Raw genomic sequence first — 25,877 nt, forward strand, 5'->3', positions numbered from 1 at the left:
AAAGGCCCAAATGCATGACTAATTTTTGTTTTTATATTTAGGTGTGACTTGTAAAACTATCACCATTTTCTTCAACGGGTGTGCAGTCTTTTTGTATAAGCCGCCACCGTTAGGCCCAGATGCATCATTTGAGAATGAGCACACAGTGGTGACTACTGTTTCGGTAGAATGTGACCTCAGCAATACAGTAAATGAAGGGTGAGACAGAGAGCGGAGACTCTTACAGCTGGGAGCTGGCCACCATTTGTACGAGTGCACATTGCCATTGCAGCACTAGCTACCTAATATGGATGATCACATTTCAAAAGTTGGTATTTTATAACTAAATGTGTTTTCTGTACACTTATGGACTTATTTTTGTTTTAATGTAATACACAGACCTGTGTCTTCAGAGCCCACCAAAAGCCTCAGAATACACACACACACACACACGCAGGCGCATACACAGAGACACTTCCCATTGTCCAGGTGTGAAATAACAAGCTAATAAACTAATTTAGAAAAAAAGCCAATTATTAGTTAAAAGTTTACATTTTAAAAACAAAGCAACCTTTCTGTTCTTGAAACTTGTTTTAATTATCATTGCCAGTAGTTTGGGCTTATTTAGAAAATTTGTGGTATAAAAATGTAAACTAATCAAATTTATGTGATGATTTTTAAGAACTATTACTAAAAACTCATGAATTTAAAACTAGCTGTTTTGTTTTGAAATTTATATACACTAGTCTGTCCTTGATCAGAGAAGGTTACTGAACTATTGAAATATAGGTTGATTATCTTCTTTGTGCTCCAGTATACAGTGAATTCAGAAATAGCATTATATATACATATTTTCACTTTAACTCAAGAATTCCAGGACGTAATTTGTTAATCTTGTCTATTTTTAACACTTTCCTTTAATGATTCCAAGACAGTATTATTCAATTATATGACCTCCAGGAGAAAGTACCAGATTCAGTAAAGAAAGTGCCAATTATGTATGAAAATATTTCTCATTTTTTTAATGTCTTAGGTGCATTTTATTGATTTTCTTTGAAAAGATTCCTTAATGAACTGTTGATCAGTGTTTACATAACTCAGTAATTTAATTTTTCTCATTTTAAAAACTTGTCACCTAGTATATTATTTATTGCGCCTAAGATAGTGCTTTGTTCATAAAAGTCATGAATTAGGGTTGCTCGACTCTTTAACTGATCCATTTATTCAAAAGATAAAGTATTTCACGTATCTGGTAACATTATAACAGTCCATGTCTTCAGCTCAGATTTAAGCCAACTTTGTCTACTCAGAATGTGGAGGAAGTAGGTCAGTGAACAATAACAAAAAACTTCTACCTGGTCAAGAGTTGTACTGATTAAGAAAAGTGTTGAAGTTCATACTTAATTTAGAGAGAAGGAAAAATCACCCTATCTTTACAAATAGTTTGAATAAGTTGCTGAATAATTGGCTTTCGTAATGGTTTTTAGTTATGAAGAGTTTTGTTTTATTCAGTGTACTCAATTTTATAAGATGATACATTTTTACAAACTTTTTAATGAAAACGGGTAACGTGAAAATAATTTTGACACTTGAAAGAAGTCCGACTCATACATATTTACAAAGAATACCTCCTTTCATGACAGGGTGGTGTAGACACTACTATAATTTATAAACATTATTTATACTTTTGGGTCAACTAGGTTATATGTGTTGGTATGCCACTTTAAGAACAAAATTTTTCATAGTATATTTTTTCACAATTTATATGATTTTTAAATTAAGCTTGAATCTATAAATTGACCTGTGGTGATTTTTGTACATAATTGGATATATGTCTTAAAGCTTATTTTTAACATTTAGATTTCCTTAATTCTAAGACATAAATATCTAAAACTCTTATACATGAAAGAACTATATAGAATTGATTTAGTTATGTAAATTGGAGAAAAATATAAGTAAAATTTTCACTCTGTTTTCTTTTAGTATTTTCTTTAAACATTATGTAAAATGCATATATGTATCTTTTTAAAAATGAGAATATTTGTACCAGATTGTTAAGTGTTTAACCTTATTAAATGGCACAGATTTTGAAATGGGGTTTGTATCTGTTTATGCATACACACACATTTGATGGTTGGAGAAGGGAAAATCAGTGTACTTTTGAACCTGTTGAGTGTAATTTAATTCAGTGATTTTTGGTATCCCAAAAGATACATTTAATTCAATGTAAACCACATTCACTATTAAATATATACTAAAATTGTTCCATACAGTAGTTTTCATGTATGACGGAGGGATATATAGGATTTATATGAGTAAGATACTGTTGGAGATGGTTGGTTGTCAAAGTTCTCATACTGCAAAAGTAATGTGTTTTGGAAAGTTTATATTTAAGTCATCTTGGGTTATCAAAACACTCAGTACAATATTTTTAAAGAAATCAGGTTGGACCATAATTTTGGAGGTAATGTCCTTCCCCCCGCTACAACACATTTCAGGCTTCTTCAGCCTTTTTTGTATCCAAAGCAATAAACATTAACTTACAAGTTATATGTGAGCGATCAAACATAAATAAAAGGCAATTTATTTTTAAAAACTGCATGGATAAATTGGATCAAAACATTTTAGTGTTTTTTACTTAACAGCTTATAAAAATCATCCTCAAAGAATAGGCGTTTTAATTTTTTCTTTTTAGATTTTGTTTGACTTTCTTTTTTAAGCTCTATTTTGTAGTAATTTTAGACTTACAAAAAGTTGTAAAAATGGTACACACAATTCTCCTGTAAGCTTTACCCAGCTTCCCAAATGTTAACTTAACAAATATCCATAGAACAATTATCTAAACCAGCAAATTAGCATTAAAGAAATAGTTAATACCACATTCGCAAAAGGGTAAGGCAGAATTATTTTCTGTGATGTCAGTCATCTTTTTTCATTGTTGAATTGTGCATATTAAAATGCTGCATTTTTCTGTATATAACTTAGGCCCCAGTATATACGTTGATTTGCAAAAAGAACTGATATTAGAAACTGTTTAAAAACAACTATTGCTGGGTCTTTCCAAGCCTATGAGAATGCCCCAAGAGGATCGTGCTAGTGTTGAGGATGTTACTAAGAAAGTAGGCTGGTGTCTCCTTCCTAATTGGATGTTTTCTTAATTCAATCTCATCAGAATAGAGTATGTACCCCAAAATGGTGAGGGAGGAAAGGAACACAAAATTAGATTTCTGGCTTAAGCCTAGGGACCAAATTCCCAGAGAGAAAGCCTTGCAGGAATAGCTTCAATCATAACATCTGAAGATGAGAATTTCCCGTGCCATGAAACGTGACATTCTAGAGCAGTGTTGATGGGACTCTGCCCATAACAGCTGCCTGCTATGAGGTCCTACTAGACCATCAGGAACTAAGGTGGGTCGGTGTGTAAGAGGTCAACTCGGGAGCATCAACCTCTCTGGGAACTGATCAGTTCAGAAGTCAATATGAACTTAAAATTGCACCCCATAATTAAGCCGGCTTTTGGAGTCCTGCCATAATGGATGGCATGGAGGTCAGTCAGTATCAGTCAAGAGAAAATTGTGTCAGTCCTGGTAGTACAGGCGTTTTGCCTCTCTTCCTCTACTCCTTCACTCCATGTGCCTGCTGTGGTGCAGAAGAATACAGAAGATGGAAAGGTCTTAGGAATTTATCCTCCCTCCCCTTAGTAGGACCATTTTTCCACAAGTCAGTTCTTACATGGGGGCATGAGAGAAATGAGACCTTTGTAATACCTAAAAATGGCCACAGAGCTATGGAATTTATCCAAGAATGTTATCAAAGGGATAGAGTTAGTAGTTCTTACGGAATATATTTGAATGTAGCAATGGGTAAGAATAAGACACTTAATTTTTTTTTACAAGTTTCATCTCTTTTGAGTTACTTTACTGTTTTTGTATCCTTTTACTTATTAAGAGGAAATAAACGTTACAATTTTAATATATTTCTTCCTCTCTAACCCTTGAAAATATTCCTTAATTTTTTGAAATCCATTAGCTAGGGTTTGGTTTGAGTGGTCGGCAAAGACTAAAATGGAAGTTGCCAGTGGAGCTTTAAAAATGAACAACGTTCAAACCCCATCCAGGACCAACAAATCTGCTTTGTTAAAAGCTAACACACTGAAGAAGGTGGGGTAAAGGGCATGAATCATAATTTGTTGTAAGTGATTTAATTACGTTTCCTATTTTCCAAGTTTGATTTCTAAAAGGGGAATTTTGACTTGAAAGCAAAGATGAGACGAGTAATGGGGTAATTTTGAGGGTTGGGATACTACTGGGGCTTCTAGAAACATGTCTCTGGGATGGGGCAAAGTGAGTTGGGGAAGAAAAGGCACTGAAAGCAATAGAAATTTACTTGTTTTTAAAAGTTACTTGATTTCAGAAATAAAATATCAGAGAATACTGCTAGATTTCTTCTTTTCTTGTATTGGTGAGCTATTTCAGTAATGATGTGGACATAATACCCACTGCAGGATTATTTCATGGAGAGATCCAAGAGTAGTTGGGTTGAATGCATGGCATCATGTGGTACTGTAATGTGAGAAATTCTGATAAGGAAAACAGAGCAGACTTGATACAGCTTCATGGAGATGCTCAAGACACAGACATAAAACAAAGACATCCTGGCACCTGTTCCTCAGCTACGTTCTTGAGATCTTCCAAAGAATGTGGGAACAGCTGACTCATCTGGCTGTCCAGTGACAGAATACTCTAACTTGTCTGTTAATTGTCAGCAAAGCAGAAGCTTGCCCAAGGAAAGGGAAAAAAATAAATCACTGTATCAAATATGCCTGCCTCTTTTCCCCCTTTTCTCTCTTCTCTTTGTCTTATATACATCCTGCTTTGCATTGGGTAGATTAAGTCGATCTATTAGTGGCTTTCCTTTTTATATGAGTAAGTGGTATAATGATATTATCATATGTCTTTGACAGGTAATTTGAAAATCTGAAAATTATAAGCAGGGAAACCAGTTGGGTAATACTGCTTGCAAAACACTTCAAACAAAACAAAACAAAGACCAGGTAATTCTAGTGAAAATATTGCTTATTGCTAATCTGCTGGATATGAGGAAATGTGTAAGATGTATTACATGTTTATACTCATTACATTCCTATCTTATGTGAGATAACTAAAGCCCAGGGAAGTAAGTGTTCAAGGCCTCAAGGCTAGTAAGTGTTAGAACTAGAACTTGAATCTGGTTGTCTGTGGCTCCAAAACTCATGCTTATCCTTTTTGCACTGGAATTTGCTGAGGTTAACTACATAGATACATGTTTTTAAAATCCAAAACATAACTTTTATTTATGGGGATTATCCAATATCTCTTTCAATTCTAAAAATTATATTTTCTGAAGTTATAGCTAGTAGGTAAGCAAATTTGAGGCACCAGAGGAAAATGTGCTCTTCCCTGTTAAAACAAAGAACAACAACAAAAAAAACAAAACTGTTAAAATTAAAACCTTTCCTTTTCTTGTCCAGGTTTATATTTTTACCAGCAGGTGGCGGTATTGTACTTACTACCAGAGTAAAAGTATCGCCTTAGGAGTCTTTCCTTTTTTTGTTGGAGGAGGATTTCTGGCTCTTCGGTAAAAATTTCATTTGCATTTTTTTCATTATCGTTGTTCATATCCTTTTCGTAATTTTTCCAGAATTATTTTCTCATTGCAGATCACTGGAAAGATTTCCTGTTAGAAGAAAAACTGATAACTAAGGAGAATCATTTGGTGGATTCAGCTTTTGATACCTTGACTTCTTTTCTCATTTAGAAATAGGTTGATACATATTTCTGATTTCATGGGTTTTTCTCTCTAGATACTGACCAAGAGTGAATTTTTGATATTAATCTATATTTTATTTTTAAATAGCAAGCAGCGATTTAAATTACCTTCCATAAAAAGAATTGATCCTTTAAAAGCTTAGGAAAGAAATGCTAAAAAATAAAAAAATAAATCTCAAAAATTTGACCAGGTTTGTCTTTCTATTGTTAAGCATGATTTTTTTACATATTAAAATTATTAACACTGTTCACTATTATACTGGGGTTTCCTCCCATTGGTCTCTATAAGACCTCCTCAAAATAGAATTTTTAAAAATGAATCTGAAAACAAAAGTAGTATGTTCTTATACTTATTATATGCTTCTATTAAAAGGGACTTCAACCGTATTTATAATTCCCAAACAATTTGGTTAGCCAAGAAATATATTATGTTAGGTAGTTTTTTTACAAAACTGCCTTTCTTAGAGTTTTCTTTTTAATCCAATTGGGTCTTTAATATGCAGTGTTGTGTCTAGAGTTACTCTCCTCAAAAACTTAGCATCTAATTGGCAAAGTAAAGCATAAGTATATGAAACGTTAACAAATAAAGCAATTCAAGATTTAAACAAAAAGTCAAAGCATTCAGCCTCCAGGAACATTTTTTGGTCCTTTAGTTAATGCCAGGCTTATTTGAGCTCCAAAAATTGGGAAACAAAGAGGGGAGAAAGAGATAGACAGATACAGAGAAGTGCTCTGTCTATATAGCCTTCAGGTACTCATGGACTTTTGTAAATAAAACTGTATTTAATCAATTATATTAAAATACAGTTCAGTTTTATCCCTAGGCATTTTTTGTTTTGTTTTGTATTTGTAGAGGGAGTTGGTGTCAAGGATAGCACTGATAATTAGTACAGAAATATAGTCCCTCCCTTCTATCCCCTTCTCAAGCCAGCTCTTGCAGTCAGTAAATCTCCAAAGAAATATAATATGGAGGATTCAAATTGTTTCCAGAACACACAATGGAAGTGACTCAACAGCTCTATCTGGGATTTTAATGCAGGAGGGTGACAGCTGTGTTAGTGGTTTAGAAAGTGATGAATTGACGTGATGTTACAAAGCAATGCCTGATCACAAATGACTTGCACCGCTCTGTGCTCAAACTGTTTAGTTAGAGGTATCTCTATAATGGAACAGACATTTAGAAGCCCTGATTATGCATCTAACCTCATTTTCCACAGGTAATACTGCTTTTTTCTTTACAGAGAAGAGAGAGACTATTAAATAGGACTATTCTCAGGTTCTATTCACATCGCTTTACATCCTGCTTACAAATTAACATGTATCTGTCTTTCATCTCAACTCAGTGAAAAAGACATTTTCATTTTTCAAGGTAAACTACCAACCTGGTTCCTTCATCCATTCTTAAACCCCCCTGATCTTCTTTCTCAGGACCTCGCTCAATCAGTTTCCCTCTGTTCTGTAGAATATATTAATCTCTGCTCTCTTTCATCCCCTTCACAGCTAAAGAGTTCAAGGTTCTCCTTTCTGTAGAAAATTCTTTCTCTCCCCTCATGCCTTCAAAATGCCCAACACCAGCGCTGATCTGCCTTTCCATATTCAGGTTTATAGTGGACATCTTTCTGGGGCTAAATCACAGGTGTCAAAACTCAGCCTGTCAGTAACTGAACTCAGCACGTACCCTGCTGCCCCACCCCTCCTCCACCTCCTTTCTTCCCACTCTTGTTTTCTCCATTTTGATGAATAGCTGTACCTAGGTGACTCCCAGACTACCCTGCCTTTGTATTCTAAACCCATCAGCTATCCTACTCCAAACTGATAAGCAATCCCCATGTTGACAACTGACTATAAACCAGCAACAAATATTCCATACAATGGTTATAATTTCAAGGAAAAGATAGCATATAAACAGTTTTAAATTTCTTCAATAAATATGTATTGGGTTGTATTATGTGGGAGCAGGATAAACATAATGCCATGTCTAGATCTAGACGACATTTTTATTTCGCCATTACCGTTGTGTATATTGTCAAGAAACACTTGAAATGAGGAAAAATCAAGAATGATAAAATATTAAATTTTATTTCCTGGCTTAATTTTTATTTTCAAACATTATTTCTTTCATGAGTCTATGATAATTTAATAATCTGAAATGAATAACTTGCTGATATAAACTGGAAATGGAAATGTTTGTTTTCTTGAATTCTTCTTTTCCAGTTTTACACCACCAGCTCACTGACCAGAGCGAGCCCTGGGGAAAAGCTATGAGATAAAATTTATGGTTTTGAATATTTTGAATATTTTAAAAAATAATTTTATGGTTTTGAATATTTTGAATATTTTAAAAAATAATTTTATCAAGCATTAGTGTGGCAAAACAAAAATTGCACTGAACAAAGAACTCAGTCTGAACTCAACCCTGCAGAAACAAAAGGCAGTATGGTTTTTAAAAGATGGGGTGAGAGAAAGATCATAGGCCATCTGGGTTTCACCAAAGGAAAAGTAAACTTTTTCTCTCTTTTTTAAATTGAAGTATAGTTGAATTACAATGTTTTACTAATTTCGTACTTACAACATAGTGATTCGACAATTCTATTAAGTTATGCTCACTGGGATAAGTGAAGCTATCATCTGTCACCATGCAATGTTATACAGTAGTATTGACTATATTCCCCATGCTCTACTTTTCATCCCTATAATTTATTTATTTTATAACTGTAAGTTTGTACCTCTTAATCCCCTTCACTTATTTTGCCATGCCCCCCCCCCCCACCACAACCACCAGTTTGTTCTCTGTATTTATGCTTCTGTTTCTGTGTTTTTGTTGTTTGTTCATTTGTTTTGTTTTTCAGATTCCACATATAAGTGAAGTCATCATGACAGGAGGAAGTTTTACAACTCAGATCAGGGAGCCCACTGAAGTTAGACTTCCGCAAAAATGGGGCTGGTGGGAGATGGGGTTAGGGGTCCTATCTTTCTTGATAACTACCTTTCAAAGGGATGGCTCCCGAATCTTGAGAAAGACGTTCCTAGGTTATAAAATAGGCAAGCTTTTTAAAATATTTACATTTCAAAGGGCCAAGAGAAAATTTAGTGACCAGTATTCTAATGTTCTCAGGAAAGTAAGAGCAGAGGCCTAGTCAGGAAGAAGATTTTCTAATGTTTATTTAAGCTGAGAAAAATGTTAAGGCTGTCATGGTCAAGGGCATGCAAATTCTTTGATTCCATTTCCATTTGCCCCGGAGTATCTCTGAGCACATTTGGATATAGCATATCCTTGTGGTTGCTTGGCATTTGATTTTGGATTTAGAGACTCTGTAATGGAGTAGCCCTTCTTAAATTTGGTCTGACTTAACCTATTATTTTTTTAATTAAACAGTACATCTGTCCATGATTTGTGTTCTTACTCAAAAGAGGGTAACAGAGCAATTAGTTGTTAGAAACTGTGAAAAAGTAAGCCATAGGGTCCTCCACAGACATTGATCCTGTTTTGAGTCTTTTAAATTCTGATATAAGAAGAATACTCATAAAAGGCTGCTGTGAACAGAGCAGGCAGAGATAACGGAGCTCAGACACACTAAAGCTAATTACCTACAGTAAATGATTTGAATGTGGGCCAATAAGAGACTGGGGAGTAAGCATATTAAAGCCACTATAATAGAAGACATGAAATGAGACAAAAGAAATGAGGGATGGAAATGTAATGCATGGAAGGAAAGTCATACAGGAGATTAAGAAAATTACATTGCTATTGTGTTTCATTCCAGTTAAAGTGAATGACCTTCATTGGCAATGGTTCATGAATCCAGTATTTATAAGAGAACACAGACCCATACAATGGCATACAGGTTAACTTTTTTTTTTTCCTTTTTCTTCTTTTCTCTTTAATGCCTAGATAATGAGCTACACTGCAAATACACAATCTCTTTACATGAAACCTTAAAGAATAGAGATGCAATAGGCTATGCTTATCTAGCTGAAGACAAGACTTTTCCAATGTCATGTCTTCTGCTCCAGTCACACACCTGCTGGACTTACACATTAATAAATGTTTAACTGATGAAGAATGTATTGTCAGCATTTTCCCAATTTTCAGGGAATTGCAAGGCCCAGGAAGTCTGGCCCTCTGTTGAGTGGATGCTTCCATTTCGGTGGAAAGCAGTTTTTTCATTAATTCATTCTCCTGCTCACATAACTGTGAATAATATGCTCATTCCCATTATAATAATAATTCCTACTATCTGATGACAAGACATCATTGGATTCTGGGGATAGGGAGAGGAAACAAAACCTAATTCAGATGCCATCTCAGATCTGTCCTGGACAAAAAGTCTGTCTTAGAATCATTCTCATTTTAATGGTATGCACTTAACCTTCTGTGGGTGGGAGGGAGCAAATATCTTTCTATCATTAAAGTTATGAAGATAAGAGGCACAGGCTGAGGTGCGTTTACTGCATTCCTATATCGCACAGTAGTTTTGCAGAAATTCTTGTTCCAGGGATTCCCATGCTTTCTTAGTTCATAAGGAACTTAGTGTCTCAGTAATTTTTTCATGACACATCTAGATCCAATGAAGTGGCTAACAATGTTTGTTAACTAAATAGGTCCAATAATAATAAATATTTATTTCTTAAAAGTTTAATGGCTACTTGAAAGAAACAACACCTACATTGAAAGAAAACATATTTTTATTTCATTGTTAATCACAATTATTAATGTGTGCAGTCTGAACACTGCACAACTTCTCAAATCTTTCAATCAGATTGGACACTGCCATCCCTTTTTCCTATCCTACATTGATTTTCATAAGTACTTACTTTTTATCGTAGTGATTGCTGAAAACATACTTTTGCAAATATATGACATCTTAAGGAATATAGTGCAGTCAAATGTTAAGATTTTGATGTCCTCAAGTTAGCAGTTTGTATAGACTACAATGGATATGGAGTATAGCTGTGTTTGACTCTCGATCTTGAGGTCGCGAGTTCATGCCCCACGTTGTAGAAATTACTAAAAAATAAATAAACTTAAAAAAAAACTGTTAAATATTCCACAGGACCTTTGTGAATTTGTTATGGCCTGTATGAAGGCAGATACAAATTAAAGATAAGAGGCTTAATTTTCCCTCTGGAAAATAAGGGAAAAGATTTCTCTCTCCGTTTTCTTAGAGCAGTTACTTTAGAAAACTTCTAATTGTAGTTTCTTTCTGTCTCCTCCTGTTGGGAAGAGATTCTGTTTTTAATTATATTTCCTGAGGCTTTGGCCTTTGTCTCAGAATATGATCCTAGACACAAGTTTCCTCCAAGTTTTGACCTATTCAAACATTACAAATTATGATCTTTATAGATTTACACTTCTAGACATTTTCACCTTTTATATGTTGAAGAAATGATTTGTATTCCATAACATTACCACAACCTTCTAAAATTTAGAAAGCAGGTATCACACTCATTTTTTAAAAATTGATTTTAGAGATGAAGAGCAATCTAACCGGGATTATATGGAGTGCTAGAAAAATGACAAGGTTAGTACCTAGGGTGAGTATGACACCTATTTTTTCCATTACTTTAACAAACTTAGAGTATGTGGTTTGCCAGAGAGTCAAATTCAGCACCTAAATTTCAATATCTCATTCTACTTTTCATAGCCTTATAAAAGAAGATTTTTTAAAAATGATTGCTAAAGAAGAAATATGGTTAAATAATGAAAAAAAACCCCTCATAATTAAGGTGTTAGAAGTTGTAAGACATAAGAAATTATGTTCAAGTAAGGTTCTGGAACTTTTCTTTCAGGAGATTATACTTTATTGATATTTTTCCATATTAGTTAAAATTATAACATTGTTATATGACTATTGAAACAAATCAAATAATCCTACCATCCCTTTAGTCCTTTCTCAATCTTTGTTTATTTAATTTTATAAAACTAGAAAACCCAATTGTGTAACACAAAATTTAATACCACTCTTCCCCCCCTTTGATTTATTATGTCATGGGCATAGTTAATGTCTCCCTAGGTATATCTAACCCAGTGTTTAAGCAACCTCATAGATTTCCAATGTATGAATATGATGATTATTTTACTATTCATTTCCATGTTTAAAAAAATAATATGGCAGGCCAATACCTTTAATTAGGTTTGAATGCAGTTTTGAGTTGAATTTGATGAGTCTATCAGTTACCTAAAGACTGAAGAATCTTACATGTGGTATATAATATGGTCTTTCTGATAGATTTGATACTTCAGGACATAAGGTGGTTTTAGAAGGAAATTGAAAGAATAGATAAACAGTTTTCTTTGTCAATATTTTTGAAACCATGTCATTCAACTTCATAGATCCGAGATTGATATCTTAGAAAAATTTCAAAGGAGTAACACATTTTGAGCAGAACACAAAGAGGACAAGATTATGTTTATATGGTTGGGAAAAAAAAAAAACAGAACAGATCAATAAAACTAGGAGTGGGTTCTTTGAAAGAATTAATAAAATTGATAAACTTCTAGCCAGACTTATCAAAACGAAAAGAGAAAGGACCCAAGTAAGTAAAATCATGAATGAGAGAAGAGAGATCACACCAACACCACAGAAATACAAACAATGGTAAGAGAATATTATGAAAAGTTATATGCCAACAAATTGGACAATTTGGAAGGAATGAATAAATTCCTAGAAACTACTAAAACAGAAACAGGAAGAAATAGAAAATTTGAAGCAACCCATAAGCAGTAAAGAAATTGAATCAGTAATCAAAAATCTCCCCAAAATCAAAAGTCCAGGGCCAGATGGCTTCCTGGGGTGATTCCACCAAACACTTAAAGAGTTAATACCTAGTCTTCTCAAACTGTTCCAAAAAATAGAAATGGAAGGAAAACTTCCAAACTCATTCTGTGAGGCTGGTATTACCTTGATTCCAAAACCAGACAAAGATTATCAGGCACACTTGCCCTAGTAAAGAAACACCTGCGGAGCACAGTGGGGCGGGACTTGGTGTCCGCAGCAGCTCCACTGTTGGTGCTGTTCTGCTCACTGAAGTCTGTGCTGATGCGGGGGGTGGGGGGAGAGAAACATGGCATCAGCCCTCTCCCTGATCCCTGGAGAGGGGAGTTCACACCTGCCGTTGTCCAGAAATCCTCTGAAGAAGAGCAAACAATCTCCCCTCCTGTGTCCCAGGTATCTATCAGATCCCTGCCTTCACCCTGTGTCAACAAAATACACCACATTAATAAAAGAAAGGATAAGAATCATATGATCCTCTCAATAGGTACAGAAAAAGCATTTGACAGAGTACAGCATCCGTTCTTGATAAAAACCTTCAACAAACTAGGAATAGAGGAACTAGGAATATACCTCAACATCATAATGACTATATATGAAAGACTCACAACTATTATCATCCTTAATGGGAAAAAATTGAGAGCTGTTCCTCTAAGGTCAGGAACAAGACAGGGATGTCCTCTCAACATTGATATTAAACATAGTACTGAAAGTACTAACCTCAGACAACAAAAAGAAATAAAAAGCATCCATGATTTTCATATCTTCTTAAAAATATATGAGGAAAAAGCCTTTGGGTTTTTAAAGTTTGTAATATGCAGAAATTCATTTGCAAGGTAAGTTCTGGAATCGGGCGATATTATTTTATTTAATTTTCTTATTGAGTAAATATTGTAATAGGTCCTTATATCAGGAAGAATAGCCAATTCATTTCCATATTTAATTTTTATTGAAATATAATATGAAACTTCAGATAAAACAGTTAAGGCATAGAAATCAGAACACAAAAACTTGTTTGTTTGTTTTTTTCATGTTGGGTAACTCTTGAATTAGGCTACTCCTAAAATAATATCTTTCTTAATCTCAGATGTTTTATTTCCCAATTAATTTTAGAAATAGAAATAATGTCAAATTGTTTATCATCACTTGGAAATATTACAGGTGTGGGGTTTTTTTTGCGGGTGTGATTTAAATTTTGTGTTATGAATTGTGCTTTTTATTTAGAACTTTCTCCTTTCAGTCACATTTCCATGGCAAATTGTTTTGTGCAATATAAATATTAAAAATATTTTTAAATTGCCCTGAAGAATAGTGAAATAATATGATAAGTGTAAGACTCAGTCTATCATTCATGAAGTGTGTCAACCTAAGGGTTGATAAGTCAATGTTGTGCCTAAATGCATCAATTGAATGTCAACATGTAGGCGCCAAGGGATCTCGCATATAACTTCTAGACTTTCTGTGAGGCATACTTTTTCTTAAAAGTAAGACAGAAAAGGGGGCACCTGGGTGGCTCAGCCATTAAGCGTCTGCCTTTGGCTCAGGTCATGATCCTGGGACCCTGGGATCGAGCCCCGCATCGGGCTCCCTGCTCGGCAGGAAGCCTGCTTCTCCCTCTCACACTCCCCTTGCTTGTGTTCCCTCTCTCGCTGTCTCTTTCTGTCAAATAAATAAAATCTTAAAAAAAAAAAAAAAAGAGAAAAAAAGTAATGTGATATTAATGATAGAAAATCATGAAACTAGATGGAGATTTTGAGTAAGTAAATCATTTAGGCAAAACCTAATTTTTAAATTTTCTGTTAAATTCAGGGGCACCCGGGTGGCTCAGTGGGTGGCCTTTGGCTCAGCTCATGATCCCAGGGTCCTGGGATCGAGTCCCACATCGGGCTCCCTGCTCAGAGGGGAGTCTGCTTCTCCCTCTTCCTCTGCAGCTGCTGCTGCTCTCTCTCTCTTTGTCATAAATGAATAAAAAAAAATCTAAAAAATAAAATAAATTTTCTGTTAAATTCAGGCTCAGAGAATTTAGATGACTTGCCCAATTAGGAGTGATTCAGATCATTTCTATTGCTTTACAATTAAGAACTTGAATGAGGAGCTTGGCCTCCTGAATCTCAACGGTAAGAATAATCCAATCTTAGCTAGAAGCTTCAGTGTTTGGCAGAGAGGTCCTCTGGGAACACATTGCTAGTGTAACAAGAGGTCCCTTTATTTGTTTGGAATAGAGGATGTTTCCAGGGAGTTTTTCTCATTCTAGGAGGGTGATAAATTTAGCCAAGGATCCCAAAAATCCAGCTAACTTCTTCAAATAAAATAAAAATAACCAGTACTTATTAAGTGCCTATTACTGCCAATGTAGTATCTACGAGTTTAAGTTCTTCAGTGACAATAGGAGTATTTGAAGACTATTTCTCAAAATACTGTTTGTGTGATCTCAAGTGACACTTTCAACATGTCTAAACTTCTATTTTTTATATTTAAGTAGATATCTGCCATATACTTTTTTTTTTCCACCTTAATAAAAGGTGCTTTTATTAAAGCATGGGGACAGGACCCATTGGCAGGAAGAGCTGCTGCCCTAAGATTGTGAGGGGCAACTGATTATATACTTTGGGGTTGAGGGAAGTAAAGATAAGGGAATTTCAAAGGATTTTCATATGCTGAAGAAGACTCAGGATACTGGAGGCCTGCTGTTGTCAAGCTAAGGTAGCTTTTCCCTCTAGCAATAAGGTTTAGACAGTTGGGAGTTCCCTGGAGGAACTTTAATATAAGTCAAGTATTTGTGGGTTTTTTAAAAATTTATTTTTAAAATTTAAATTCAATTAATTAACATATAATGTATTATTGGTTTCAGAGGTAGAGGTCAGTGATTCATCAGTCTTATATAATACCCAGTGCTCATTACATCACATGCCTTCCTTAAGACCTGTCACCCAGTTACCCCATCCCCCCACCTCCTTCCCTTCCAGTAACCCTCAGTTTGTTTCCTACGATTAAGAGTCTCCTATGGTATGTCTCCCTCTCTGTTTTTTTTTTTTTTAAGGTTTCAAATGTACTTTATTTCTTCAACCATGCCATATTTTAATGGGTGCACAGTGCTTCTACTTGGCATCAACTGTGAGTTGGTTTTGAAACAATTCAGTATTACACCAACTGGGATGATTACTGATCTCTCCATTCCTTTGGGGTGACTCTGCCAACAGGGGACAGGTTCCATTCTATTCCAATTTGTGTTGCTGTATATGCCCATACAGCAATACAGAAAGTGGCTCCACTAGCTAATACGGCATTACCATATTTGTCATGGAAACCAGGCGTCCTTTTCTGGTGGCTCTGCCTTGCCATTGTTTGTGGAATGCTTTGTACTCGGAGACGACTTAGAGCAGTTCTGGCCATGGGAAACATCCTGAAGCTGAAGACAGAACGGCGCAACAGCAGCTGCTCCTTCGCTACAAACTCGTGCCAAGTCTCCTTGCAAAATGCCCTGAAAACTCCCTCTCTGGTTTTGTCTTGTTTTGTTTTATTTTTAACTCTCTTCCCCTATGATCCTCTGTTTTGTTTTTTAAATTCCACATATCAGTGACATCATATGATAATTGTCTTTCTCTGATTGACTTATTTTGCTTAGCATAATATCCTCTATTCCATCCGCATCTTTGCAAACGGCAAGATTTCTTTTTCTTTTTCTTTTTTTTTAATGGCTGAGTGGTATTCAATTGTATATATACACCACATCTTCTTAATCCATTCAGCTGTAGATGGACATCTGGGCTCTTTCCATAGTTTGGCTACCGTGGACATTTCTGCTATAAACAGTGGGTGCAGGTGCCCCTTCGGATCACTACATTTGTATTCTTTGCATAAATATCTACTAGTGCAATTACTGGGTCATGGGGTAGCTCTATTTTCAACTTTTTGAGGACCCTCCATACTTTCTTCCAGAGTGGCTGCACCAGCTTGCATTCCCACCAAGAGTGTAAGAGGGTTCCCCTTCTCCGCATCCTCGCCAACATCTGTCATTTCCTGAGTTGTTAATTTTAGCCATTCTGACTAGTGTGAGGTGGTATCTCATTGTGGTTTTGATTTGTATTTCCCTGATGCCAAGTGATGTTGAACATTTTTTCATGTGTCTGTTAGCCATTTGTATATCTTCTTTGGAGAAATGTCTGTTCATGTCTTCTACCCATTTTTTTTTTTTTGATTGGATTATCTGTTCTTTGGGTGTTGAGTTTGATAAGTTCTTTATAGATTTTTGGACACTAGCCCTTTATTTGCTACGTCATTTGCAAATATCTTCTCCCATTCTGTCGGTTGTTGTCTGTTTCCTTTGCTGTGCAAAAGATTCTTATCTTGATGAAGTCCCAATAGTTCATTTTTTTAAAAAGATTTTTAAAATTTATTTGACAGAGGGACAGTCAGTGAGAGTGGGAACACAAGCAGGAGGAGTGGGAGAGGAAGAAGCAGGCTCCCAGCAGAGGAGCCCGATGTGGGGCTGGATCCCAGAACGCCGGGATCACGCCCTGAGCCTAAGGCAGACACTTAACGACTGAGCCACCCAGGCACCCCCCCAATAGTTCATTTTTGCCTTTGTTTCCCTTGCCTTTGGAGATGTGCCTAGCAAGAAGTTGCTGTAGCCGAGGTCACAGAGGTTGCTGCCTGTGTTCTCCTCTAGGATTTTAATGGATTCTTGTCTCACATTTAGGTCTTTCATCCATTTTGAGTTTATCTTTGTGGTGTAAGAAAACGGTCCAGTTTCATTCTTCTGCATGTGGCTATCCAATTTTCCCAACACCATTTTTTGAAGAGACTGTCTTTTTTCTATTGGATACTGTTTCCTGCTTTGTCGAAGATTAATTGACCGTAGAGTTGAGGGTCCATTTCTGGGTTCTTTGTTCTGTTCCATTGATCTATGTGTCTGTTTTTGTGCCAGTACCATACTGTTTTGATGGTTACAGCTTTGTAATAGAGCTTGAAGTCCAGCATTGTGATGCCACCAGCTTTGGTTTTCTTTTCAACATTCCTTTGGCTTTTAGGGTCTTTTCTGGTTCCATACAAATTTTAGGATTATTTGTTCCAGCTCTGTGAAAAAAGTTGATGGTATTTTGATAGGGATTGCATTGAATGTATAGATCGCTCTAGGTAGCATAGATGTTTTAATAATATTTTTCTTCCAATCCATGAGCATGGAACGTTTTTCAATTTCTTTGTGTCTTCCTTAATTTCTTTCATGAGTGTTCTATATTTTTCTGAGTACAGATTGCCAGGTACTTTTGGGATGCATATTAAAAACTATATTTAAAACTACTTACTTCAGTGCCTGGCACATGTTTATCCTCAAAAAATAGGAATCATTATTTTAGATTTCATATATGATTCTTAAATAACTCAAAGATGTAAGTCATATAATTTTCTTATTGATGAAAGAACTAAAACAATTTAAGCATGTCATGCAACAATTATGTGTAGAACTGATAGCCAAATCCAGGTTCTTGTGGTCTCAAAGTCCATACCTGGCTCACACATTAGATTTTCCTGATGATTTATAAAATGCCGTGTCTGTGGCTTACTTCTAGACATGTTAATATAAATGAGGATCCTAATGTTTATTCAGAACTAACAGCTTTTTTACCCAATTCTTCTCCATGGAAGGTGCTTACCATGGTATCTGGTAGTACATTTTAGGACTAAAGAGAAAGATGCTATCATTATTGTTATTATTTTATACAGCTGAGCATGTCCAGCAAATTCCTCCCATTCTCTCCCACAGAATATCAAGCAGGTTTTTGAGAAACTGACTCATCTAAATTGATTAATTGAATTGTTCACATTTCTTGCCTTGTTTCAAAATTCTGTTAAAGTAGGTTTGAATAGCCTCAACTAGGTATTTCAAAAATAATCAGAATAAGGGAGTATATTCTCCAGAGAAATTTAACCAGAGAAGATCCTAACTGGTCAAAGAAAAGGGCAGAGATGAGGAGCTGAGCCAAGAATAGGAAACAAACATACAAAATTCAGCATAGTTACTTGTGAGACTGGAACTGAAAACATGAACCTGGAAAACAGAATCTAATAATGTGTTTTATACATTGATGGACACGGTGATGGATAAAACAGCCCAAGATTAAAAAATAAGCAACATACAAATACAAAGAAAGGGAAAGAAAAGGGGAGGGAAGAACTGCCAGGAAAGCACCACCACCACAAATACCGACAAAAATAGAAACATAATTATAATACTTGATTTAGGAGCGTGTGATAATACTAATAATAAATGACTGAATAGTGGCTGAACAAAAATTATTACAGTGAGTAATGAGTGGAGGGCAAGATACATTTTAAGAAATAGAATATTTTGGGGAGGGGGAATGGGCAAAATGGGTGAAGGGGAATGGAAGGTACAGTCTTCCAGTTACGGAATGAATTAAGTCATGAGCATGAAAGGCACAGCATAGAGAATACAGCCAGTGGTGTTGGAATAATGTTGTATGGTGACAGATGGTAGCCACACTGGTGGGGAGCACAGCATAACATATAGACTTGTTGAATCACTATGTTGTACACCTGAAACTAATGTAACATTGTGTTTCAATGTTACTTCAATAAAAATAATGATATTTTCATCTGTCTAAATAGGAAGTTATTGGATACCATCTAAAATTGACAAAAAATGCACAACAAATAATATTATTTATTATATTTAATATTATATAATATAATATATATATTATATATATTTCTGTTTTCTGAAAACAGACTTAAAGATAGTTACCTCTGGTCAGTAGATTGGTATATGTGTCCTGGGAGTAGAGGGAAGAGGTCTATGATAGTGGAAACTCATGTTCTTATTAAGCTCTCAGAACTATTTGACATTTCAAACATTATGTATATATTACTTATACAAAGATTGAATTAAAGTTAAAAACCTCGACTTATGCAGGGAAACTTTTTATTTTCAGGGGAAAAAGCATTGACTTACAAGAAGTTTTGTGGGTGTTTTAGTGGAATGCCTAAAATTTTCCTTCAGTTACAATTTCTTAAATTTTGATACACCTTTGATAGCATATCCTGCTTCACTCTACTCCACCATGTACTTATGAAAAAGATGCACAGGAATTTATATATCTCAAGGGAAAGCACATTTTTTGAAGACTTTGTTCAAAAAGTTTGAGATTTGGGATTTGTCTGTAAATATGGAATATTTACTGATTCTATGTCTGCACATGATGCTAGAATAGTTAGCTGAAGAGTGAAGAATGCGGTCAGTCAAGGCAATGCAAAAAGTCTTTTGATTCATTGCCAAGTTTTTCCATCTCATAGAGATACAAGCTCAGTGCTTTCTAGCATTTATAAGAAAGTGTTTTAGATACATTTGCTATGGAATGGTTAAATATAGCTCCAAGTTTTTGTGTAGGTGCACACACATTCATATTCTTTTTTTTTTCTCATAGAAGAAATCAAATCTTGAGTTTTAAGAAAAGTTTTTTGATCACGGTAGTAGAAGTATTCTGCTTGAAAACAGAATACTGCCAGCTTATGGCATGAAAACGATCAGGAGCTGGTCAGAAAGGCAGGCTCTGTGAGTCATTCACATGGAATAAATTTTAGGTCAACGTGTGCCTTAGGAGTTATGTGCTCCACATGGCTCTGTGAATTAAAAAATGTGTGTAGGTAACAGTAAAGCACTCTGAAAATCAGCGTAATCTTTCTTTCTCCATTACTGATAAGCAGTCTCTCAACGCGAATGAGCACACCTTTTAAAAAAAATTTAAAGAAGAAGGAAAAGAGTTTTATTCAAGCCCAAGTTAGGAGAGCTGCCCAGGCTACACAATCTTCACAAAGAAGAGAGTGCTCCGGGGAAGGACCATTTAGTGCAGGGTTACACGTGCTTTTTACCTAAAGAGTGACAAATCATCATGACCAAAGAACTTGCAGAAAGTTCTAGACCTTATCTTAAGCTTGTAGTATGTGCAGGACTGCTCGATTCCAATCTTAGGGGAATAAGGAGGTTTTATTCTTATCTTTATGTTTGGAATGTTTCTTTTTAGGTTATTTGTTGATGAAGCAAATGTACAATGTGTACTCTGGACAGAGACTGAGCCCATGCTTTGAGGTTTTGCTGTCTCTGCTAAATGTAAAGTATGGTTTCTCTGAGACCCCATACGCAGGGCCCACAAACATTAAAAGTTGAAACTCTCCTTCATTTTATCAAGTCTTAAGCTTTAAGATTGAGAAAATAAGAAACCATCTACTGAATTCATTTCATATCTAGGTATCAGAAGCTTTAACATTAAATTAATAAGATAAAGAACAGTTCATTATGTTGCTACGATACTACCATGACAGATAACAAGCCTAAAGAATCTCTCAGAAAGGACCTCACAGTCTTTTTTCTCTTTCCTCCTGCTAGGACATTTCTGACATGATTTTACCGCATCATATTTTCTCTAGTCACAAAAATATGAGACTCCCGGACCTGAGGTTTACACTGTTTAGCAGAGCAACACTTGCAATCCCAACAGTAGCTAACTTTCCAGTGGCAGTGTGATTTCAGGATATTTCTGAATTAGTGAATATTGAAATAGCATGTCTATTAAACAAAGGCAAGGAAAAGTCATTTGGACCCAATGACTAGAGTGGGGTATATGCTAGTGGATACTAAGGTTACAGATTAGTTTTCAATGAAATCTCTTGTTCTCAATCACTAGGAAGTAACTAAAATAAAACCTAGTTTTGCCTTAAGTTTTTTGACATTTGTTCTCAGGCTTTCCTGAGGGTATTGTTCCTGAAAGTCAAAGAAGAATTTATTCAGCAATATTTGAAAACTAAGCTCTTCGGGAGGTATATCTACTTTTGCAAATATTAGTTTGTACATTTCCTCATATAGCCATCCCTAAATCGGTGACAAATGAAACAATATTGGAAAACCAAATATTCCATAAACTTTTGGCACATCTCCAAATTAATGTGAGAGGCAAATTATCTTGGATAAAAAATTCTAATATTGCAAAACTAGCATAATTTTGTAGGTTTTTTAAATTTATTTTTTTAAGATTTGTATTTATTTATTTGAGAGAGAGAGAGCACAACCAGGGGGCAGAAGCAGAGGCAGAAGCAGACTCCTCACTGAGCAGGGAGCCTGATGCAGCATTCGGTCTCAGGACCCCGGGGTCGTGACCTGAGCCAAAGGCAGACGTCCAACTGGCTGAGCCACCCAGGTGCCCCAATGCTGTAGTTTAATGCCAATAAACTTTAAGCTTATTCTTTTTTTTTTTTTCTTCCCGGCTTTTCTTCTTGCCTTCTGAATGTCACTTTTTCTCCTGTTCCCAACCTGTCTTCTTGTTTATGTTGTATACAAGTTGCTGAATCAGCTCTCAAGTCCCAGACATACATTTCTGACTCTCCTGCTGCAATCAAATACTCAGGGCTAGCAAAACTGGATTTAGAGTCTACGCATTGCTCTTTTTGTTGAATATACTTGTTCTGTTCCTTGCCTCTAAATCACACAGATTCAAATCATCTTAAATCTTTTGGACTTTAGCATTTCTTACTATACCAAGGTACTTCAATGCCCAGCCACATCCCCTCAGCACATTCTAGGGAGCTGATTCATGGATCTTTGCCCTACTTGCTGGCATCCTGAGGGAATTCTCTGGTCATGGGAGCAGGTTTGACCCATGTACGGAGCAGGCTGAAAGTGCCAGGAAGTTGACTGCTTATAATTTCAACCAACATTTTAAATTAACATTTACAATATATAAAACAGAGACTTTGAAAATATTGAAGTTAGTCACCTAAAGGTTTTCTGTGATTTTATGGAGACTGCATAATTTTATATACTCAGCTACTGATTTGTGGAAATATTACGGAGAAACTTGCAAATACAGCTGTCGGAAAATAGAAAGAAATGTCAAAGTGTCCTCATAGTGCTAGCATAAAAATACATTTCTTTTATCATATTGTCTATTCTTTTAAAGAAGATGTGGAAATTTCTGCCTTAAACAAATCATAAAAATTACATTCCTTGTCACACAAATCTAGTGAATGTGTCCCCTATCCACCTAGTTCCCATACCAGGGCATTATCTGCCAGTCATTTTGTTCTGTGGTGTATTTATTATGAGCTTGCTATTTTCTATGTGGCTTATCTATGACATGTTGCTAATTTTTCCCTAAACAATAAAGCAGGGTCACGACTAGATGATGATGGGGCATCATAACTGGGGAGAAGAGAGCAGGGGGAAGTCGATCCACCGGTACCTACATGGACATCTAGCCCAGTGAACCTTGAGTCCTTCTTGTATTGCCAACGTGCTGCTGTTGCTGACCAGTCAGTGCTGAAAGAATTCTGAGCTCCTGGTAGAAAGCCCCCTGATGGCCCAGACAGGAAGAATATAAGGGACCTCTCCCAAATCATTGTCAGGGACAGAATGCTAATACACAAAAAGTTTATTGGTTATGCTTTCTTGGTCTGCTGCTGACCTAAGCATGAATGTGACTCAGAAATTCAGAGTACAGGACCATATATGTCCTTGCATGCATTCAAATCACTTCTTTCCTAGTTGGCACTAAATGAAATCAATACACTTCAGATATATTCAGAACCTTCTATGTTCCTAAAACCAGTCCAAATGTCTTCACATATGTTTAACTCTTGAGGCCACACAACTTTTTCAGGTGGGTTTAATAGATGAGGAAATGGATATTTGAGACGATTAAATGACTGTTATTCAAATTAACTATATAAAATGATGAAAAGATACACTTTAGGCACAGTAACAGGAAACCTCCCTCTCTTCCCTGAACACAGCACACATTTTAAATATGTTGATGAGGCAGCCTTGGATTAAGTAAATAATTGTTCTGAACCCCCTATAAGTAAACAGTCCAGGAAATGAGTTTCAATACTTAGACTAGCATGCATCACAAATTTTCTGAATACCAACAGAAACCTTGGGTAAGTAGAGGACCATAGAAAATCATCTACGTTGTTTGACATTTGACTTTTTTCCCCTGATAAATAAAAGAAACAGCAGTATAGATAAATCAGTTGTAATCACTATTTACCTTTTATAACTTTTACTTCTCTTCCCAAAATAAATCAGAAATGAAGTTATACCACATCAAAGATTACTAAGCCATAGTTGCCACTGTCAGGGAATTTAGAATGGAAATAGAAATGTTACTTTTCCCCCTAGATGCCTCTTCATCTTCCTCTAATCTCCAATTGACCTTTTTACCACTCTCTCAATCCATTCTCTTGGCTTTTATCACTGCTGGCGAATATGAAGAGTTGGGAAATGTTGAAAAATGCTTAAAATACTCTTCAGGATTGCTGTTCTTTCAGAGGGAAGAAAATCACATTAATTTGACTCCTTTTTCCTTTGGTTTACTTCACAATATGGAGGGTCTTAACCCTCTGGAAGATTTGGCTTTTTCTCTCCCCCACAACCCCCATCACACTTAAAATAATCTTTTCATTAGACTAATGGTTTTCAAAGGACAGAGCAAAAACTTGGCTTCAAGATTTTGTTTTCCTACCCTGCAAAACTCTTTTAGCAAGGAAATATTAAAGATCTGGTTAGAGCCTTGAAATTGGAAAAGGGTAAACTATAGACAACACAGATATTCTCACCTGTGTTTCCTTATGCCTGTGAACAAAGTTGCTTGAACACATACAAATTCAAACTGAAAGGTCTGCTGATTTGTCTTTTTTCCCCTCATGATTAGACACATTATGCTCTGTGGAATTAGGTAGTTCAAAGGAATAAATATTAGGAAATGGAGTTCTCAATTAAGCGTACTCTTTTATTTTTAATTAACTATATCCATAAATAAAAGGAGCTCTTAAATGCAGTTATTATTCTTTATTTAATGGTGAGATTTTAAGGATTTCTGAAGAGTATCCATAGCTTTGGGGGCACCTGGTGGCTCAGAGGTTAAGCCTCTGCCTTTGGCTCAGGTCATGATCCTGGAGTCCTGGAATGGAGCCCAGAGTTGGGATCCCTGCTCAGCAGGGAGTCTGCTTCTCCCTCTCCTCCCCACTCATGCTCTCTCTCACTATCTTTGTCTCTCTCTCTCAAATAAAGAAAATCCTAAAAAAAAAAAAATAAAGAGCATCTATAGATCAGAACCTGGATGCTTGCATACCACTTGCCTCCTTTCAATTAGAGTGAAATTATGAGAAAAAATATGGATTTATGTCATTAAATATGGTATTAATTATTATCATAACCACATGCTACTCTTTCTTTGTAATAATAATTACCGTAATAATAATATGGCATTCATTCTTTGTTTTGACATTTGTCTCTGTCCTTTCATATACTACTAGTTACCTGTAACTTTGGGGGTCCAGGAATCCTTTCTTCCCATTTTTCACACTATTCTAAATCTTGAAGCTTAGAGAAATCAAGTCAGCATCTCTGCTTTCAGGAATGAGACTTCTCTTTGTGTAGCCGAACAAATAAGTAAATAAATAGCAGGGGTCTTTGCAAAAGCTTTCTTATAATCACAAAATAACAGAACGTGGGGTTTCTGGAGAGTTCCTGACATCCTTGATTCAACCTTCAAAGGAGCATCATAATAGGAAAGCTTCAGAATTAACTGAAAAAACAAATTTCTAGTTGTAAAGTACTGCCATACTTGCAGATTCTCACTGTTTGTCTCTGTCATTGATATTTTAGGAGCGTCATCTGGGAAAATGGAGCTTAATCTCCATCTTTAGTTATAATATTTTAGAAACTGGTCCACCAGTGAATAGTTAGAAAAAGATTGCCTTCAAAATGATATGGGTCAGCTCTGTGTTTTCTTCTATAACCTCACCACAGTACCAAGGTGGCATGGGAGAGCTATCAGGAGCATGGGCAAGTTGTGCTTGATCTAAAAACAAGGGCAAAGTGCCTTCTTAGTGCAGCAGGCAATGTGTGAGTGTCATAAAGGCAGGGACAAGCCTACTGGGGGTGGAGAAGCTGCTTCCACCAAATCAAATTTCCTCTCTCAGCATAACATATCATCTAGCTTTAATTGAAGTCATGTGCTTAAGAAGATCTTTTTGCTCATTCTTGGTATTCCCAAATTTGCATCTTATTGTTTGAAATTTGCAGGTAGAGAAGCTAGTATTATGCGAAAGTGAAGCAAATTCCAGCTATTTGGCTATTTTTGTCTTATTCTGTGGGACTGCATTATTTGCTCACTTTTTCTCTTCCTACTGGAGTCAAAGCCTTGTGTCAACCTTTGTTTTAAAGGTGAAAAGTTGCATTTCCCCCCTATCGTGATATGTAGAAAGGGTGAAGAATTGTGAGGATAGACATTGGACTAGCATC

The 25,877-nt window shown here is 35.8% G+C and overlaps 1 protein-coding gene and 1 pseudogene across 4 annotated transcripts in view; one reads left to right on the plus strand and one right to left on the minus strand.

Annotated features, from left to right (window-relative positions):
* Positions 1–16,036, plus strand: part of SLCO4C1 (solute carrier organic anion transporter family member 4C1) — a 77,658-nt gene extending 61,622 nt beyond the window's left edge. For 3 of the 4 annotated variants that reach the window (XM_087861958.1, XM_045808337.2, XM_045808338.2), the window contains one exon: positions 42–16,036. In XM_087861958.1, coding sequence (XP_087718084.1) covers positions 42–202 — 161 coding nt within the window. In that variant the 3' untranslated portion in view covers positions 203–16,036. The remainder of the gene's footprint in view (positions 1–41) is intronic. The other variant, XR_006781549.2, reaches the window with a different exon arrangement.
* On the minus strand, positions 15,583–16,040 carry LOC123799314 (cytochrome c oxidase subunit 7B, mitochondrial pseudogene; annotated as a pseudogene).
* Positions 16,041–25,877: the final 9,837 nt, after the last annotated feature.

The sequence above is a fragment of the Ursus americanus genome, chromosome 5 (genome assembly GCF_024610735.1).
Source record: "Ursus americanus isolate L20-20 chromosome 5, mUrsAme1.1.p, whole genome shotgun sequence".
Classification (NCBI taxonomy): domain Eukaryota; kingdom Metazoa; phylum Chordata; class Mammalia; order Carnivora; family Ursidae; genus Ursus; species Ursus americanus.